The sequence below is a fragment of the Eublepharis macularius genome, chromosome 6 (genome assembly GCF_028583425.1).
Source record: "Eublepharis macularius isolate TG4126 chromosome 6, MPM_Emac_v1.0, whole genome shotgun sequence".
NCBI lineage: Eukaryota > Metazoa > Chordata > Lepidosauria > Squamata > Eublepharidae > Eublepharis > Eublepharis macularius.
The window spans coordinates 22,558,420-22,577,512 of NC_072795.1; the positions used below are offsets into that span (position 1 = coordinate 22,558,420).

Consider the following 19,093-nt stretch of genomic DNA (forward strand, 5'->3'; position numbering starts at 1 on the left):
CGCTGTGACTTGTGAGCAGGGCTAATGATGGAGCAATGGAGAAAATACTTTTCTGAGAATCTTTGCCTTGCTGATCTGAAAGGACTTCTCAGGCAAGATGAATGAGCTTCTTCTTTAATGTGATCTGCCTTTGGGATAGCAGGTACTGCTTAGATGGCCCCAAATGAACACAGGTGGCTGTTCCTGGCTTGGCTCCCCCTAAACAGTGGCAGTTGCAAACTTTGGGCACAAAGCAAAAACATATGTTCTTCAGAGTCAATTCCTTGAAATAGCTAAATAAGATTCTCAGAAAAGATTCTCAAAATAAATCAAAATTCAACAAAACAACAAAGTATACCCAAATTACAGGACTGTGTCATAAGGAATAGCTCAAAGAGTTCTTTAAAACTAACATGGCAGGCACTGTAAGGGCAGGAGGAAGTCCCACTTGCTGACTTTGGGAGCCATTAAATTGGCATACTTTAGCTTGTTCACCTGCAAGTGAGTCCTGTTTTAATTCTTGGGCACCTAAAATGCCATCCTAAGCAGGTATGCCTTTTTAAGCCCATTGACTTCAATGAATGTATGACGCTGTTCATTATTACACAGCTAGTCATGTCAAGCACTTAATGAATACATTAAGATGGCCAGACCACATGATCAGCCCTCTTGTAACTGTAGTTTTCTTGTAACTGTGACCTCATAATTGCTGGTGGGCTCCTGTTCCTTTAAGGTTTCCAAGACAGTGAGAAACAAACACTAGTGCAATGTAGACATTCTGGAGAAACAGTTACTGATGGCAGCAGAAACTTGTGAAAGAAGACCATGTTAGGTAACCGAGTTGCGCCAGAAGATGAAGAGACAGGCAGCAGCGGCCGGGAGGTAATGGCAGGAACTGAACAACCCTGGCTAGGAGACACTAAATATTATCTTACTCCAGTACTCTGCATTCTCACATAGAGATAAAAGCCAGAGCTCTCTGGTAGTTGTGTTAAGTAGGATCTGATCTCAGTCATGGTTGAGGCTTGGCGTATTAGTTTGAGAATTTGTATTCTGCTCTTTTCTCTATAGTGGAGCCCCAAGGTGGGGCCTTATAATAAGAAATTCAAAAGAAGAACAATTTTTAAACATTGAAATAAAAAATAACCAGCAGATCTTTAAAAAAGAAGCTCTGCCCAGTATCTAATGAATCAAACAAACAAACCAAGCAGCAGCAGTAGCCAATGCCAAAGGCTCTGCAAATGTATTGTGAAGAAGGACCTCTGAAGATGATTTCCAAGTTCAGTTATAGGTTCATAAGGAAGAAGGAGATCTTTAAGATATTCTGTTCTCAGACTGTTTATGCCTTGAAGGTCAAAACAACTCTTGGAATTGGAGCCCCCAAATAACCGGAAGACAGCGCCCTTATCCTCCCCAGGGCAAGAGATAAACAGAGATGGTTTGCCATTGACTGCCTCTATGTAAAGACCCTGGACTTCCTTGATGGTCTCCCATTCAAGGGATGACTCTGCTTAGCTTCCAAGATCTGATGAGACTGGGTTAGCCCAGGCCATCTAGGTCGAGACATTCTTATCTCTCACTACTTGTGAAAGCAACTTTTGTATCCTAACACATCTTGGTTAAAATCTGGTACAACAGCCAGAGGTCAGATATAGTTGCTGGCCAAGGCTGTCCCTCATACTGGCCGCCTGTGTTCAGTAAAGAGCTATGAAAAGTTATTCATAGCACACCACAATATAGTTTTGTGGTTTTACTCAGGGTAAAGAGGTGGAAAAGATAGCGTTTAAGCGTCACACAACCATCCTGACTTGATGAGGCAAGGGATGACTCCATCCACATGGCAGTGTAATTCATGATTTCTTCATAAGAACTGTTTCAAACTTCTTCTCCCTGCTATTTCTGTCTGATTCTATCTGTCCTGATTTCATTTTGCTCTTCTACAAATTTAACTTGTGATTCTTTATTTCAAGCTATCTTTCTGCATCCACTCTACAGTCCCCCCCCCCCCCATAAAATGTATGGATTTTTAAATGTCATTTAAATGGAACCTGCATGGACAGAAAGCTACATGGGATAGGGACTATGATACAAAGCAGAATTGGACGTGATTGAGCAAAAAGGCTACCTGGATACATCTGTCCGTCCATCTGTCTGTTTATGTACAGGGTACATACGCCATATATATTCTGTAGAAAAAATAACAACCATATACAAGATGATTAAATCTATAAAACTGGCAGTGAACAGTTAAGAACTGAATCTTCCGACAAGAATACGAACACATTTTTACAAGAAATGTGCATATTCTTTAACTCTATGTCTGGCCTGCTCAGTTTGAAACCCATCAAGCCAAACACAATCGGAACACCAGCTAAATGTGACGGCCCTGCCAGGCACTTGTGGGAGACAAGAGAAGGTTTATCGAGCCCTTGGCAGGTCCATATCCTGTTAGGTGCTTTGGCAATTGCACAAGCTTTATCTGAATTTGTTTGAGCCTCTGTGGGAAGTGGCTAGAGTGCCTAAATCAGATGAGGGAGACTGTGCTTGAAATTCTCATTAGGCCAGGGCCCTTTCCTCACTACTCACCTTCAATCGGAATGCCGTGGAACATTGCGAAAAAACCGCAGAAGATAAGTGTTTTCTCGTACAAGTTTTGTGTGATGTCGCACAAAACTCACGCAAGAAAACGCTATCTTCCACGTTTTTTCCACAATGTTCCACGGCATTCCGATTGAAGGTGAGTAGTGTGGAAACGGCCCAGGAATCTTACTATCAGGCAATGTGGGACCTGACCCCTCTATCTTAACCAATTTACTTCACAGAATTGTGAGGAAAATTGAAGTGGGGGCCAGGGGGACACACCAAGTACACTGCCTGTGATCCTTGGGGAAAGGGTAGGATAAACATGTGAGGAGTTCAGTCCTGTATTTAGGTCTTGAAGGAATCTCTTTAGGTGAAAAAAAAAGTGATGATGAACCTAATGGTTGTTGTGGGTTTTCCGGGCTGTATTGCCATGGTCTTGGCATTGTAGTTCCTGACGTTTCGCCAGCAGCTGTGGGTGGCATCTTCAAAGGTGTAGCACCAAAAGACAGAGATCTCTCTGTCTTTTGGTGCTACACCTCTGAAGATGCCAGCCACAGCTGCTGGCGAAACGTCAGGAACTACAATGCCAAGACCACGGCAATACAGCCCGGAAAACCCACAACAACCATCGTTCTCCGGCCGTGAAAGCCTTCAACAATACATGAACCTAATGCTCAGACTATGGGGACTCGGATTTGGCAAACCAGCACCTAACATATTCTGTATTCATTGCTGCTCAGAACAACTGCATCACTCCCATTTGGGCATCCCCAACTGCCTGGGTTGGTGGGATTTGTTCAGATGATCGTTTGTGGCTTTTAAAGTGAATCCGTGCAAATTGTTGGAATGAATATTGTTCAGTTCTCTTCCCTAGAGTTGCTCAATCTGATAATTTTGTGGCAGAAATTGAAACTGTATTCTCCTTTTCCTAGTACCTCACAGGATCCTTGATTTTTGCAGTTTTCACTGCAGTCCTGGGCTTCTTCCAGTATGGATACTGCATTGGAGTTATCAATGCCCCCCAAAAGGCAAGTAAATGTGATTTTATTTACAAGATTGGAACCTATGATTCCCTTCTGCTAAGACTTCCTTCAACAAAGAGAGACATGGCGGGGGGGGGGGGGGGAATTTTAATAAAATGCCAGATACAGTCTTAGATCAAAGTACACAAATTCACAAAGAATATCCTATGCTTAAAGTCTATATGGTTGCACTAGGTTTGATTGATACCTGGCATATTTTGGATTCAACAGACAAATATTATCCTTTTGTTTCTTCTCTGTATTATAAGTGCTTCTGTTTAGACTGTTTTCTTGTCTCAGCTTCCTTGATGCCCCAGATTGTAGCCTGTGATATAGATGCAATTGTTATTTCTGACCATGCCCCCATTTCATTAGCTCTTACTTTCCAGATTGGGTTAGACCACCTCGTCTATGGCATTTTAATGTTTCTCTTTTTACTGATAAAACTTTTAAAACTCAGATGATGGCTTAGTTATCAGAGTATTTTAATACTAACCAAGAAACAGCTAGAACTCATGCTATTGAATGGGATTTTTGTAAAACCTTTATCAGTGCATATACCACTAACAAGAAGAAGTTTAGAAAAAAAGAAGAAACAAATTTGAAAAAATAAGTGTAAATATTTGTTAAAGTCAATTTGCTGTTATCTCCTACGCCAGGTTGCTATTAGGGGCTACAAAAGGTTTAATATGAGTTAAATAGCATACTCTCAGTGAAAGCAGAATGTACTTTAACTTGATTGTGTCAGTCATTTTGGGAAAGCAGTGAGAGACCAGGTCAAATCCTAGCACACTGTCTAAGACAGCAAAAGAGGAAGAATTATATTTCTTTGATCAAGGTTAAAAAGAATATACCACCTCTCCTGAAATTAATTTGCCGTTTCATAAGCACTATTCTGAATTGTATAGTTGAGGCAGTCCTTAGAAAAAGACCTGGAAGCATTTTACCCTTACTTTGATCTTCCATGTTTAGATATTATTCAACAGCAGCTTCTTATTACACCTTTGTATGTGAATTAAATTAAAGCAGTGATCATGAATATGGACACTGGCAAATCTCCAGGACCAGATGGGTTTCTTGTTGAATAGTACAAAAGCTTTTCAGATTTTTAAATCCCAAAATTATATCAATTGAACAAAGAGATTTTCTGAGTCCGGTTCGTTACCACTGTTATTATGGGATGCTTGTACTATTGTGATTCTAAAACCTGACCAAAAACTTATTCAAAGTGCAATTTTTTCAGCCCATTTATTTGATGAATGTAAATGCTAAGATATTGCTAACAGACTTGTTACAACCCTGGCACATGTAGACCAGGTAGGATTTATACGAGGTAGATAAGGTTTTGATAACCTTAGGTAAATTGCTGCTTTGTTTGCATTAAATAGTAAGGGAGCTGATCGAGTTGTTATTCTCTCACTCAGTACTGAAAAAGCTTTTGACAAAATATACTAGAAATTTATTTTTGTTACATTGACTAAATTTGGCTTTTCTCGTGCATTTTTGAATTAGAATTCTTTATTAATCTCTCAGATCTAGGGTACCAGGCAAGGTTGTCTTCTTTCTCTCTCTCTTTTAATCTGTGTTTTGAACTGCTGGCTTGTGCCATCAAACATAATAATATTCACGGCTTTGAACAAAGAGAGACACTTTCCATTAGAAAAGACTTTTCCACATCAAAAAATCCTGAGCAATCCTAAAACGGTCTACTCAGAAGTAAGTCCAATTTTATTTAGTGGGGCTTGCTCCCAGGAAAGTGTTCTCAGGATCGCAGTTGTTGGATTCAATCCACTATTTCCACACTGTTCATATCTAGCCCTTGGTCTTTTGCCCCCCACCCCCATACCCAAAGCCTAGAGGTGTCTGCCCAGCTTCCCCCAAAATGCCTACAAGGCCTAAATACGGAATGTGAATTATACATGTTTGGAAGTGCATGTGTCATAGAGGTACATTTATTAAACAGCCATGTTTGGCTGCCACTCACTGAGTATTAGGGTTGCCAGGTCCCCTTAGCCTCCCAGCATAAGGTTGCAGGGTTGACCTGAACTTACTGTAGTGTTTGTACACATGTGCGCTTTCAGCAGGCACAATGATGTCACTTCCGGAAGTGATGTCATCGTGCCCAGTGGTGGGTATGCTCCTGCCCTTCACAGGGGCCAATTTAGGTCCCTGTGAAGCTCAAGGAACGTGCCCGATGTGTGCTGGCCTGGGAGGTTTTTTGCCTCCTGGGCCTGTTCCCCCATCAGCCTGGTGAATGGCAGTGAGGGGGGAAGGCTGGGAGTCGGGGATTCCCCTGTCCCCTCCAGCGGATCTGGCAGCCCTACCAAGTACATACTTCACACTGCTGCCTAATGTGTGAATAGCCACCCTCCCCTGGTGATTCAAAAGGAAAGCAAGTTTTGTGGGTCATTTGGGTTTCATGAAGAGACTGATAAATTTTTGTCCCAATAGGTCATAGAACTCCACTATGCTAGAGTGCTGGGCATTTTACCTGCAGAAGACAGTACTTCAGGATCAAACTCAACAAATGCCCCACCTGCAGACATCGGGAAAGATCCTAAAATTACTATGTATTGGTCCATGTCTGTGGCGACATTTGCTGTTGGTGGAATGATTTCTTCCTTTGCAATTAGCTGGGTTGGAGACAAGATGGGAAGGTGAGGAATACTTGGTATACTTGGTATACTTTTAAAGGTGAGTAGGGAAAAAAACCTTTAGGGGTTGGAGCCAGACTAAAATTTCCATCTAGAAAATGCTACTCCTGGAGGACAGAGAACTCCAGTGAACAAAATGAGTGGGAAGAGGCAATCGGTGGAAACTGCCAATTCAGTCTGGATCAGACCCAGTATCTAATGCCAGCGGGGAATAATAATTGCTATGCTATGCTATGCTAGACTAGACAAGGCTAATTGCCCACTGGCATATACAATAATGATCATTGTTATCATTAATTAAGCACCTGCCGCTACCAGGCAGTGTACAGAAATTATCATGAGAAGCCAGTTAATGTATCGAAATGGAGTAGCCATGTTATCCTGTTGTAATGAAATTCACAGGACTGGTAAAATGGTATCTGTGTTTGGACCAGCTGCTGTTCCCGAGGCAGCATCTGAGCTTCTGAGTAACACAAAACTATCTCTCATCTGGCACTTAAAGCTGAAACTACATGTTATGGGCAGCCAAAAATGGCAGCCATGTGTCTGGTTGTGTGCCTGAAGTCATGTGCATTTCATATTGTGAGTCTTCACACCGTGGGTTTGTTCTCACCCATCAACCATAGCCAATGAGGTGGAAGAAGAAAACCTGCAATGTAACGATGTCACAGCCAATGAATACCTTATGGTAAGAAGGAGAGGGGAAGAACTCAACATGGGAATGCTCTATTCAACTGCACAATAGACATTTATCAGGTGGATAAAAGAGATACTCTCCTCTCTTTCCCATAACACCAGCACTCTTGAGCCCTTCTATAAAAATCATTGGCTTTGGTTTAGGTGAAAGAGAGGCAAGTTCCTCATCACACAATGCAACAATGGCTGCCATGTCAAAAATCTGATTGATCATATGTCAATTGGGGTTTTTTATTGTTAAAAATAGTTAAATATTTATATATACAAATACTGCTTTGATGTTTTAAATGTTCTAATGTCTGTTGTTTGCCAACTTGGAAACTCTATTTGAGGGAAAAGGTGGCATATAAATGTTTTAAATAAATAAAATTTTCAAGGATGACAAGGGTATCAATAACAACAACAACAACATTCGATTTATATAGTGCCCTTCAGGACAACTTAACACCCATTGAGAGCCGTTTACAAAGTATGTCATTATTATCCCCTCAACAATCACCCTGCGAGGCGGGTGGGACTGAGAGAGCTCCAGAGACCCGTGAGTCGCCCAAGATCACCCAGACCCAGCTGGCTTCAAGCAGACGAGTGGGGAATCAAACCCGATTCTCCAGATCAGAGTCCTGCCACTCTTAACCACTACACCTATTTTGACTAACAGCCAGTTTGGTCACCAAACTAGTTGTTAGTCAAAATAGTTAAATGGAACATTCATGGAACATTCATGGTCATAGGTAGTATACCTGAAAACACAAGATGCTGTGGCCAGGAGAAACCAATCATCCCCTTTTGTATTGTTTATTGAACCTTGAGACTCATCGTAGAGAGGTATTGAATAAACTTCCCTTCTTTACTGCAGAATTAGAGCCATGCAATTGCTGTGTTTGCTATCAATCATCGGGAACGTCTTTCTGGGTGTGGCAAAGATGGGCCCCTCCCATATCCTTATCATTGCAGGACGATTAATCACAGGACTGTATGGCGGTAAGTGGACAATAAAAACTCAACAAAAGATCAATGCTTCAGATATTTTGCTGGCTGCTTGGAAAAGTAATTGACAATTGTAGGAAGATGGAACTGGAATGAGAGAGAAAAAACCTCAGGTTTAATTAAAAGGGGGTCTAGCATTGTTTTTATCCAGCTGCTTTTTGTTGCTATGGGGAGGGTTGCTAGGTCCCTGGAGGGTCAAAGTGAGGGATGGTGGTAGTTGGATACAGGAGCTTTTCCTTGTGCTCCTGTGGGGCTGGAAAATGTCATTTCCAGCACAACATGGATGTGATAGGTTGCGCTGGGGGCCAATTCTTTAAAAATCAGTCTAGAACATAATGTTTGGGGAGGTGGATTAAACTGTAAATTGTAAATATTTGTAAGCGATTAAATATTTATTTAGTGTTTGAGATTTGTACTTTTCTTATAAAAAAGGCCATGTACAAATGCAGTAAAAGAGAGAGAGAGAGAGAGAGAGAGCAAAACTAAATGCATACTGGTATCACTTGGAAGCAAAGACTGTAAGGATAATTGTTCTCATTAGGAAGTTGATATGATCAGATCAGTAACTTCTTTGCTTGTTTTTCCCCTCCCAGGGATCGTGTCAGGAATTGCCCCACTGTATGTTGGGGAGATAGCACCTACTCCCCTTCGAGGAGCACTGGGAACATTTCACCAGCTTGCCATAGTTATAGGTATTCTCATCAGCCAGGTATGTAAAAACTCATGGAGGAATACTTGTTAGTGAAACTCATTCATGCTGTAATATCCATGAATCAAGTGATTAATGTTGTCTCTGTAAGCTCCTTATTAGAATTCCATTCTATGGCATTGAACATAGGTTTACCACCCTCCAGGTGGGGCCTGGAGTTCTCCTGGAATTCCAACTGGTCTCCAGACTACATAGATCAGTTCCCCTGGAGAAAATGGCAGCTTCAAACTATTCTATGGTATCACATCTCCACTGAGCTTCACCCTCCCCCATTCCACCCACCCCAGGCACCATCCACAAATCTCCAGGAAATTCCCAAGATGGAGTTGGCAACCCTAACTGCATATGTTAAAATCTCATTCAAACTTGATTCACTCCTAATGTACTTATGGGGAGGGGACCTTGAAAGCTGTCTCTTGTCCTAAAATTTGAAAATTCCTGAACGGAGGGTTGGGGCAGGGAAATGAGGGGAGGGTGAGCAACACTGGCAACGTCATGATGTCACTTCCAGGTAAAGCCATAGAGTTTCTGGTGATTCTTAGAGTTACACTATGTCACTTCTGGATTTTACCCAGGTTTTACCTGGAAGTGCTGTTGTAGTCGACATCACAGACCATTATTGTCTAGATCTTTCACATCACCTTAGCCTTTTCACTGGAGATTCCAGGGAGTGATCCCAGGTATCTCCTGCATTCAAAGCAGAGGTTCTACCATTAAGATGAAGGCCCTTCTGAAATCATGTGAACATACTTAAATTCTTCGAAAATGGGGGGAGGTGATTTATTCATTGTTCATGCCAAAAGTGAAGTGAATGGTTTAACAAATGAACAAATTCAAACGATTGAGCACCAATCCGTATTTTCCTCAGGTCCTCGGCCTGCACTTCCTGCTGGGGAATGAAACTTTGTGGCCCCTGCTTCTCGCCCTGTCCGGTAGTGCTGCTGTGTTTCAACTTCTGATGCTGTTTCTTTGCCCGGAGAGCCCAAGGTATCTGTACATTAAAGAAGGGAAGCAGGATGAAGCCAAAAAAAGTAAGACCACCTTGACATATATATATATATATTTATTATCTTATCTGACATTCCTCCAATCTTCATGCTGTCACACTGGCCCAAATCTGAAGTCAGTGTAGTGGGGAGGGAGCTAACTCATATAATCACGCCGTCCAATTTGGAAGGAAACAACTTTTTGTGGCCATCATTTCTGTGGGAAGAAATGTCTTTCCTCAATGTGATACTGCCCAATAGCATAAAAACAGAACCGAGAACATCCAGTATTAAAACAACTTCTTCAGATCAAATAAAATCAGAAAAACTAATGGCTTCAAAAGAAAGTTCTTCCAAACATAATTGTCACACATCGTCTTCTGAAAACTGCTAAAGTACAATAGGACTCCCAACTTCACCTCAAGCTGCTGTGCATTTGTTGATGTGGCTTAACGGTGGGTGGGTGGGGGGGACTGGTGTAATGAGGATCTTCCCTTGGATCTCTTGGGTATGAGGGCTGTGCAGTCCTCCCCAACCCTTAGAATCAACAGCATATTTGTATGAATCAATTCACAGAATGTGTGCTGCTGCTTGGCATGGATGCCAGAGGTTGCTTAACCCTGATTCACGCATTTACTTTTGTGGCCATGAGAAAAAACATCACATTCCTTCTCCCCAGGCTTGCTGTGGCTGAGAGGAAACTATGATCCTACTGCAGAGCTGGAAGAAATGGAGAGAGAAAAAGAGGAAGCCTCCAAAGAGAAACCCATTTCCATTTTGCAGCTCATCACTTCCACCACCTACCGGCAGCCGTTCGTGGTAGCCATCATGGTTCACCTCGCACAACAATTATCCGGGATCAATGCCGTGAGTTACCTAGTCAAGCTCCCTTGTGACTGAAGTAAATTAAGCAGATAATCAGACAACACTCTGAGCCCCATCCAAGTTGGCTGAAGCCAAGGCAAAGTTTTGAACATATGAAGTTGCCTTAAACCAAGTCAGACTGTTGATCCATCTGGCTAGGTATTGTCTCCCCTGCCTGGTTAGTAACTCTCCAGGTGGAGAAAGGCCTTTCAGTACCTGTTAGCTGATATCCTTTACCTGAAGGTGCCAGCGATGACACCTGGAACCCTCTCTATCACTGAGCCATACGAATGCTCCCCCTTGCCTTTGGTCTCGGTAGATTTTCAGAATATTATGGATTTTCACATTACTGGAAATATGGCTGAAGTCTCTAATTTGTACCACCTGTACTAGAAATTCAGTACTCTGCCCATTTGTAGAACCAGCATGGCATCGTGGTTGGTTAGAGTGGTTAGACTAGGATCTGGGAGGCCCAGGTTCGAATCCCCACTCTGTTGTGGAAGGTTGCTGAGTATGACTGTGGGCCCAGTGACACATGTTCAGGCTAATATACCTCACAGGGTTGTTATGAGGATAAAATGGAGAAGAGGAGAACAATGTGAGCTATTCTAGGTCCCCCATGGGGAGAAAGGTGGGGTGAAAAGCGAATGAAATAAATTGGTGTCAATATACATATGTATGTTTGTGTAGTGTGATGAGAAGGAAAGCTGAAAGGACTAAAAATATAATAGTTTAGGCTCTCTTGACATCTACAAAATACATACCCCTCTGGGTGTAATCCAGCCAATGTTCAGCATGTAGAACTCCTATTGGGTCAGTGGAAAGAGATGCAAGATACCCTTAGTTAAACTAGAATGTAAATGATGTATACGTAACTTGTGGGGATGGGTGCAGTATTTTTTGAAGTGGGAGCAATGTTACCAGGAGGTGTGCATGGGTTTGGGGGGGGGGAGCATCAAATTGATGGAAAGAAGGACAGATCTGTGTGAGCTTGGGGGATACATTTGCCAGGTCCTTTGAAGGAGAAAAAAAACTTCAGCCAAGCAATGTAAGTTCCCCTTTCAATCGCCACTGAAGCTTTTTAACAATCAGTTCTTTTCTGTGTTCTTAGATCTTCTACTACTCTACGGACATTTTTACTGAAGCTGGAGTCAGCGAACCTATTTATGCTACCATCGGTGTGGGTGCTATAAACACTTTGTTTACTGTTGTTGCTGTAAGTAGAACCTTTAAATACGTTTTTGGTGCCATAAAGTCACAGCAGACTTACAGTGACCCTGGAGAGTTTTCAAGGCAAGAGCCGTTCAAAGGTGATTTGCCATTGCCTGCCTCTGCGTAGCAATCCTGGCCTTCTCTGGAGGTCTCCCATTCAAATTCTGACCAGGGCCAACACTGCTTAGTTTCCAAGATCTGATGAGATTGGGCTAACTGGACCAATCAATGCAATTATTTCACACCATTTTCTATTTGTGTGCATGTGTGTTTCCTTCTAGTTGTATCCTTCTTTTTGAAATCTGTACAAAGGACTTGCTAGGGTAAAGTGGCTCACCCAAGACAGCCAGCGGGGGGGAGGGGGAGGGGGGGAGTGTATTATCTACCTTATGGTTATATTTTTTCTACCATGATGGGTGCCAGTTGGATAGTTTTGTCTAGGGCATCAAAATATCTTGGACTGTCTCTAGCTGAGTTTCCTCTATCTTCCATGCTGGAGCAGATATATTGAGCAGAACCACAAGTGACAAAAGGCACAGGTTGGACACTTGTCAGCTTCCCTCAAGTTTTGATGGGAAATGTAGGCATCCTAGTCTTGCAGCTTGGCTCTCTGACTGCTGTCCAATGGACTTTTCAACTGTCACTTGTCCAACATTCCGCCAAGCTGCCTACATTTCCCATCAAAACTTGAGGGAAGCTGACAAGTGTCCAACCTGTGCCTTTTGTCACTTGTGATTCTGCTCATTGACTGCATCCTTTTTTCCAAAGCACCATACATAAGTACCACTATAGCAAGGTTAGTCCCATCCATGATGAATGAATTTCCACATGTCTTAGGGAATGTAAAGATGAGCATTCAGATAATGACTTTTTGTATTTTTAATGGCTCACAGTGAATCACACATAACTGGTTTCCTCTGAGCTCAAGCCAAGAGACCAGATTCAACTTCTAAACCAAATGCACTGAATATGCTACACACAGTGGGCTCAACTTTCAAATGCTGTTGGTTAGATCCAACTCATTTTATACTAAACAAAAAGGGAGGAGGAGTCCCCTCTACCCACCCAAAAAGCATATTCTGAAGATCATAGGGTCGGAACAGACAAAAGCCATGTGGGGTGGGAACTGTAGTAAGTAGGGGAACTGAGATGAATGAAAAAGCTGGCTGGATCCAACCCTGTATGTCTGAATACTACATTAACTCTGCGTTGCTTCTTGCCAGTGTTTGATCTGTTCTTTGGCCACAAGCATTTATGTTTATCAAAAAGTCAATGAAAGGTTGTCCAGATCAACAGGCAAGTTACATACAACAGCTGGCTTAGCCCTTGGCCCTCTGGAGTAGAAGAAAAGAGTATTCAGATCAACACGTACACAGGCCACCAGGAAGGCTAGCAGGGCAGCAGACAGGATAATTGCACCCAGATACGCTACTTATAATTTGTACGTATTTCAAGCATTCTGAGCACTTCACATGAACTGTCTCCAGAACTCCTACGGTAAAGTAGGCTGGGGTTGTACTGGCCCAAGAGTGCCACTTATAGGTAAACAAGATAGGAAAAGCAGTAATCCACTATTATAATGTCTGTTCTGAAAATTCTGTTCTTCTTATGATAGACTATTTTTACATCTGTGTGAAATTTGGCCTGGGAATCTAACTTTATTAGGGTTGTAATGTCAGCAGATCCCCGGGGGGGGGGGAATTAGTTGTCAAATGCCCATGTTTTAAAAAGTTCTGTTTAGCGTGCAGACCTTCAGATGTTAGCAACCTTTTTTTGCACGGTGGGAAAAAACCCTCAACACCTTCTTTTCATTGTTGTTCAGTCTGTGCAAATGAAATCAGATTTATTCTGCAGGTTGGGTCCTTCCTGGTTCAGTTGCATGAAGCTTTGAATCTCCTGTTGCCATAGAAGTTCAGCCTATTTCACGCACTCTTGCTGAACTGCTCTCCCAAAAGGAAAACTGCTCTGGCTTACTCTGATGCTCCCTACTGTGGCACGGTTTGTTTTTCATGCAATGACATCGGGGCTGTAAGTAGGTGCCGCTCAGAGCCAAGCTACAAGTGACGAATTACACTTGCTTGGCACGTGTATTCCTCACGTGTATTCCTCCCTGTTTACTTGCCATTCACTTGAATGGCAAGTGAACAGGGAGGAATACACATGAGTCTGTTCACTTGCCAGGCAAGTGTAATTCATCACTTGTAGCTTGGCTCTCACTGCCAAGATGACAGGGCTGGAGGCTGAGATTGAGCTAACGGATTCCAGGATGGAGGAGCCCCACCAACCCTGCTTAGTTAGGCCACCCAGTGGTGACAGCAGGATTTGCTTTGGTCCCTTCCACCTACTTGGCACTGCAGAACTGAATGGCTTCCAGGTGAGTGGCAAGGTGAAGCGAAGAGATGCTCTGGTGGCCACTTGGAAACTGGAGGATTCAGCAGAAACGACACCAGAGAATGCTCAGCTTGGTTTAATCCACCTCCAACATAGGGTTGCCAACTTTTAAACTGGTCTCTTTAGCTACCACTCTAAAATCTAAAATCAGCAAGGTGTTATCACCTCCATGCCGTGAAAAACATCCACAACTCATTTCTTCACATTAAGCCTCTACGAAAGGGACAGGGCTTGTTTTCCCCTGGCCAGCTGGCAACCCTTCTCCTACTTGGCCACACGAAGGGGGAATGAGTGGTGACAGAGGCAAGAAGTTCCACCGCCCCATTGTCCCATTGGGCTTGAAGCTGTGGCAGCTGCAACAGGCACTCCTTTATGTCCCCATTGCTAGGGCTGCTCACCGGGTATTATCTGCCACTTTCCCCACTGCTGTTTACTCTCTCTGCCCTTCCATAAAGAGCAACCTCTACAGGTGAACAGCCAGAAGCCAAAGCCACTTCTGCTGGGCTGTGCTCCAAGAGTAAGGGAAGCTACTGAGGCAGAGGCAGCAGGTACCTAAAGCGGAGACGTGTGAATTAGCTCCTAACACTGCCCCACGTAGTAAAGTTGCCCTGCTTTGCAAATGTCCTGGGAAACTGCTGGGGCTCTCCGCAATGTCAAACAGTCTATGGCAGCCATCTTTGCCCAGCACTGCTCCCTGCCCCGAGGTTGCCAAAGGGATGCTCAGAAATGCTAGAAACAGCCCCCCCCCACCGCCCCGTGTTGTTTAAGGAAACAGTTAATCCTGAGCAGGACTTTTTTGGGGGGAAAAGAGGTGGTGGAACTCAGTGGGTTGCCCTCGGTGAAAATGGTCACATGGCTGGTGTCCCCGCCCCCTGATCTCCAGACAGAGGGGAGTTTAGATTGCCCTGTGCTGCTCCAGCAGCACGGAGGGCAATCTAAACTCCCCTCTGTCTGGAGATCAGGGGGCGGGGACACCAGCCATGTGACCGTTTTCAAGAGGTTCCGGAACTCCGTTCCACCGCATTCCTGCTGAAAAAAAGCCCTGATCCTGAGGATTATAAATGAAGCCACATCTTAACTTTTGCACCACATAAGCAGTCAACATGTTGCACAGCTTCAGAGATCATGCTTGCTTACAAATCTGAGTCCATCCACCCCCAATTTAGGCAGGAATTTTCAGGTGGGTAGTCATGTTGGTCTGCAGTAGAAGAGCAAGGTTCAAGTCCAGCAACATTCAAGTCCAGTAGCACCTTAAAGACCGACAAGATTTCCAGAGTAGAACCTTTCAAGAGTCAAACTCCCTTTGTCAGATTAATAACAACAGCACGCTTATATTCTGCGCTTCTAGACAGATTAGTGCCTCACATGGTCTACCAGTAGGCTGATAACAGAAAGCCCTCTTCCCACATCTGGCTGGCTGCCAGTCCAGTTTCAGTGTAGACATAAATAGCAATAAGGGCTGATGCATACTTTATACAACTGAGCCAGGAGGAAGCTGTTGTCTGGATGTCTCTATATAGATATAAAGTCTAACTCTGATGTTTCCTTTCTAGCTCCTTCTGGTAGAGAAAGCGGGGAGGCGTGTCATGTTTCTTGGTGGGATGTTTGGAATGTTTGTGTGTACAGTCTTAATGACAGTTGGACTCAAATTTCAGGTAAGACACTTAGGCGCTTCTGGACAGGAATTATATATGTAGTTTGAATATCATGATACTAAACACCTCGTAGTAAAACACTTGAGCTATGTATTTCTTGTATTTGTTTTTCAGTTTTTGTATTATCATTGGCTTTTATTTCATTTTAGTTTGTTTTTCTCAACTTTTAAATTGCCTGATTCAATTTGAATTAGGTCTTTTTTCCCCTCTTCATTTTTTCCTCTCCACTCGAGCTTACTTAAACGCTCATCATTCTCAAAAGGAGGTTTATTTACTGTGAACTGCAGGGTTTTGTGAAATAGTTGTGCGATTCTCATTGTTCTATGATGGGTAATACTTTATTCTGCCACTAGGTGTTGCTATTCACGTATTTGCTGGCTCTTATCATTTGAGGCTTTGAGCTTCGGTTTGTACTGATAATTAGGGAGAGAACACAGCCAAAAGCCTGAGCCTATGCCAGATTTTGAACCCGAGGGAAGGCAGGTAGGGATTTGGCCTTTGCACCACCTGAGTGGAGGAGCTGTGGCTGAACAGCAGCCCCTCTGCTTTCCAAGCAGAAGGTTCCAGGTTCTGGTTCAGTCCTTGGGATCTCCAGTTTTAAAAAAGAATCATATAGTAGATGAAGTGAAAGACCTCTGCCTGTGACCCTAGAGAGCTGCTGCTAGTCTGAGGAGACAATAGAGTTGGCTGGTCCTATGGTTACATTACTGGAGAAGGCTCTGTTGTGAATGAGTCGCTGGGGCCTTGGGTTATGTATTTATTTATTTCCTTTATTCCCCATCTTTCTTCCCACTGGGGACCTAAAGTCACTTACATCATTCTCTTCTCCAGTTTATCTTCATAACAACCCTCTAAAGTGGCCCAAACAAGCTTCCATGGGAGAGTGGGGATAAGAATCAGGTCTCACAGGTTCTGGTCTGACACTCTAACCACTACACCTGCATTGTCTAGTAAACGTGAGTCATTGCTGAAGGCCATGGCTGTGAGGGAGCTCCAGAGATTAGACAAACAACCTTTAATTAGCATGCTCCTTGAAGCATTCCAGCAGGTAGGCAAAGCTCCCCTGAGAGTGTCCAGGAGAATTCCTGACAGTTTCAGGGGCCCCGGTTTTAATATCAAACTGGATATTTTATCCAGGCCTCTGGCATTCAAATCAGAGGATCTTTTGGGGTGAGCAAATGCTGTGGTCTGTGGGGTGGGGGGGCAGCCTTGTAGGTAACATGCTCTCTGGTCTAACCCCCAAATGAACCCTCCTTGTCAGTGCCAAAGGCAAGCCAGACTTCAATATTGTATTTGCTTATTTATACCCCACTTCCCTCCAGTGGGGGCCCAGAGCCACTTCCAACATCATTCTCCCCCTCACCTTTTTATCTGTACAACAATCCTGTGAGGTAAGCTAGCCCAGCAGTGCAAGGTCACCCATCAGTCTTCCAGGGCAGAGTGGGGATTTGAACCTGGGTCCCACAGACCCTAGTCCAACACCTTAACCACTGGCTCGCAATTCATTTTGTGCAATCAAATATCTTTTGCTCCCCACAGTTAAGGGGGCAGTCTTAAAGGGGGAGGGGAAAGCATAATGTGCTGCTTCACATTGAATAAAGTCCCTGAAGACAGGCGCACTGGCTATGTGACCTCTGATGTTGCTAATATGGCTCTCGCTTTTGTTTTTTAGAACACATATTCTTGGATGAGCTACATCAGCATGCTGGCCATCTTCATCTTTGTCAGTGCATTTGAACTTGGGCCCGGACCTATTCCCTGGTTTATTGTGGCTGAGCTGTTCAGCCAAGGCCCTCGACCATCTGCAGTCTCATTGGCTAGCTTCTCCAACTGGTTCTCCAACTTCCTGGTCGGGATGTGCTTCCAGTATATTGCTGTAAGAAAACCTCTCTGTTTACTGTTCTACAATGAAAGTGACATTTTGAGAGCTTCCTCTGTTTTAATTTTAATGTCAGGAACAGAGCAGGCTGAGAATTAGATATATCTCAAGAAGATATATCTCGAGATTTGGAAATCACAGCCATGAATTCTGCACTTGTGCATGAGGAAAAGGGGGCTTCCTTCTTTGGACACCCAGGTCTGAAGAAGGGAGCTCTGAATCTCAAAAGCTTACACCTAGAAAATCTTATTGGTCTGTAAGGTGCCACTGGACTCAAATCCTGCTGCCGGCTTTTCTCCCAAGGTGGATAACAAAAGATAAATGATAACAACAATAAAGTTGTTTCTTGAAATGTCATTAGCAACTCAGGCTATTACTATAGCCTCAGCTGATCTTGGTACAAGTTGTTTCATATTATTTTTAGATTTGTATATGGTTTTAATTGTATAACATATGATGTTAGCCCCCATGAGCTCATTTGCAGGGAGGGCGGGGTATAAATTTGATAAAATAAAAATAAATAAAATAAAAAGGTGCCATTGTACTCAAATCCTGCTGTTCTACTTCAGACCAATTCAGCTACCCACCTAAAAGTATTCAGCAATTGCCAAATTCAACCTTTTCTGACTGATCACTGATGTTGATAATGGGGAAAATTTTATTAACTGAGTTTTTCTTTCTGTCCTGCCCATTACAGAAGCTACTTGGACCATATGTATTTCTGATCTTTGCTGGTATGATCGTTGCCTTTAGTTGTTTTATATACCTCAAAGTGCCAGAAACAAAAGGAAAGTCATTTGAAGAAGTTGCAGAAGAGTTCCGTCGCATGAAGAAGGCATCTGGCCGAGACTCCAAAACTGCTACTGAAATGGAACATTTGGGAGGCAACCCACAAGCATAAAGCCCAGGAAGACAGGGAACATGTATCCATTACTCATACTTCTGGGCGAAGTTTTGGAGAACGCATTTCTTTAAAATGTAAAAATGTGGAAATTGATACTGGTATGCTGAGTTTGTGTTGGGACTTCAGGTGGATGCCGTTGTAGAGTTGTGGGCATGCCCTCCTTCCCCAGGAGCTTGTTTTAGGTCACGCTCAGCATGTCAAGACCATACTTTGGAAAGGTGCAGATGAGGAGGAGGAGGTAACTGCAGGGCCCTGGGCACAATTAATGTGAGATTTACTAGGAATGCGCTGCAAGAAATGCTCATGAACACTGCATGCTCATTCAGTCTCAGAATTTCGCATTGAAGACAGTCCCACATTCTGTGATGGGATTGCATGGTGCACATAAGGAAATTCTGCCACCATCAGCTTAGTTTACATGCTTCGGGTTCAGTTGCCCCAATCTGGTATGGATTTTAAGGGAAGAGGCATTTAAGGAGAAATGTGTACATGTTTTTGTTTTGGTATTTTGACATGCACCAAACTGACTTTCCGCTCATTTCTCTTTTGTCTGTTGCTGTCCTGGGAATAAG

The 19,093-nt window shown here is 43.3% G+C and overlaps 1 protein-coding gene across 1 annotated transcript in view; it reads left to right on the forward strand.

Moving 5' to 3' along the window:
• The window catches only part of SLC2A2 (solute carrier family 2 member 2), a 32,648-nt gene extending 14,034 nt beyond the window's left edge, over positions 1 to 18,614 (forward strand). The window contains exons 2-11 of the mRNA XM_054982659.1: positions 3,495 to 3,590; positions 6,036 to 6,241; positions 7,791 to 7,915; positions 8,515 to 8,630; positions 9,499 to 9,661; positions 10,296 to 10,483; positions 11,592 to 11,696; positions 15,637 to 15,738; positions 17,411 to 17,614; positions 18,315 to 18,614. Of these exons, the coding sequence (XP_054838634.1) occupies positions 3,495 to 3,590; positions 6,036 to 6,241; positions 7,791 to 7,915; positions 8,515 to 8,630; positions 9,499 to 9,661; positions 10,296 to 10,483; positions 11,592 to 11,696; positions 15,637 to 15,738; positions 17,411 to 17,614; positions 18,315 to 18,518 (1,509 nt within the window). The 3' untranslated portion in view covers positions 18,519 to 18,614. The remainder of the gene's footprint in view (positions 1 to 3,494; positions 3,591 to 6,035; positions 6,242 to 7,790; positions 7,916 to 8,514; positions 8,631 to 9,498; positions 9,662 to 10,295; positions 10,484 to 11,591; positions 11,697 to 15,636; positions 15,739 to 17,410; positions 17,615 to 18,314) is intronic.
• The last annotated feature ends 479 nt before the right edge of the window (positions 18,615 to 19,093 follow it).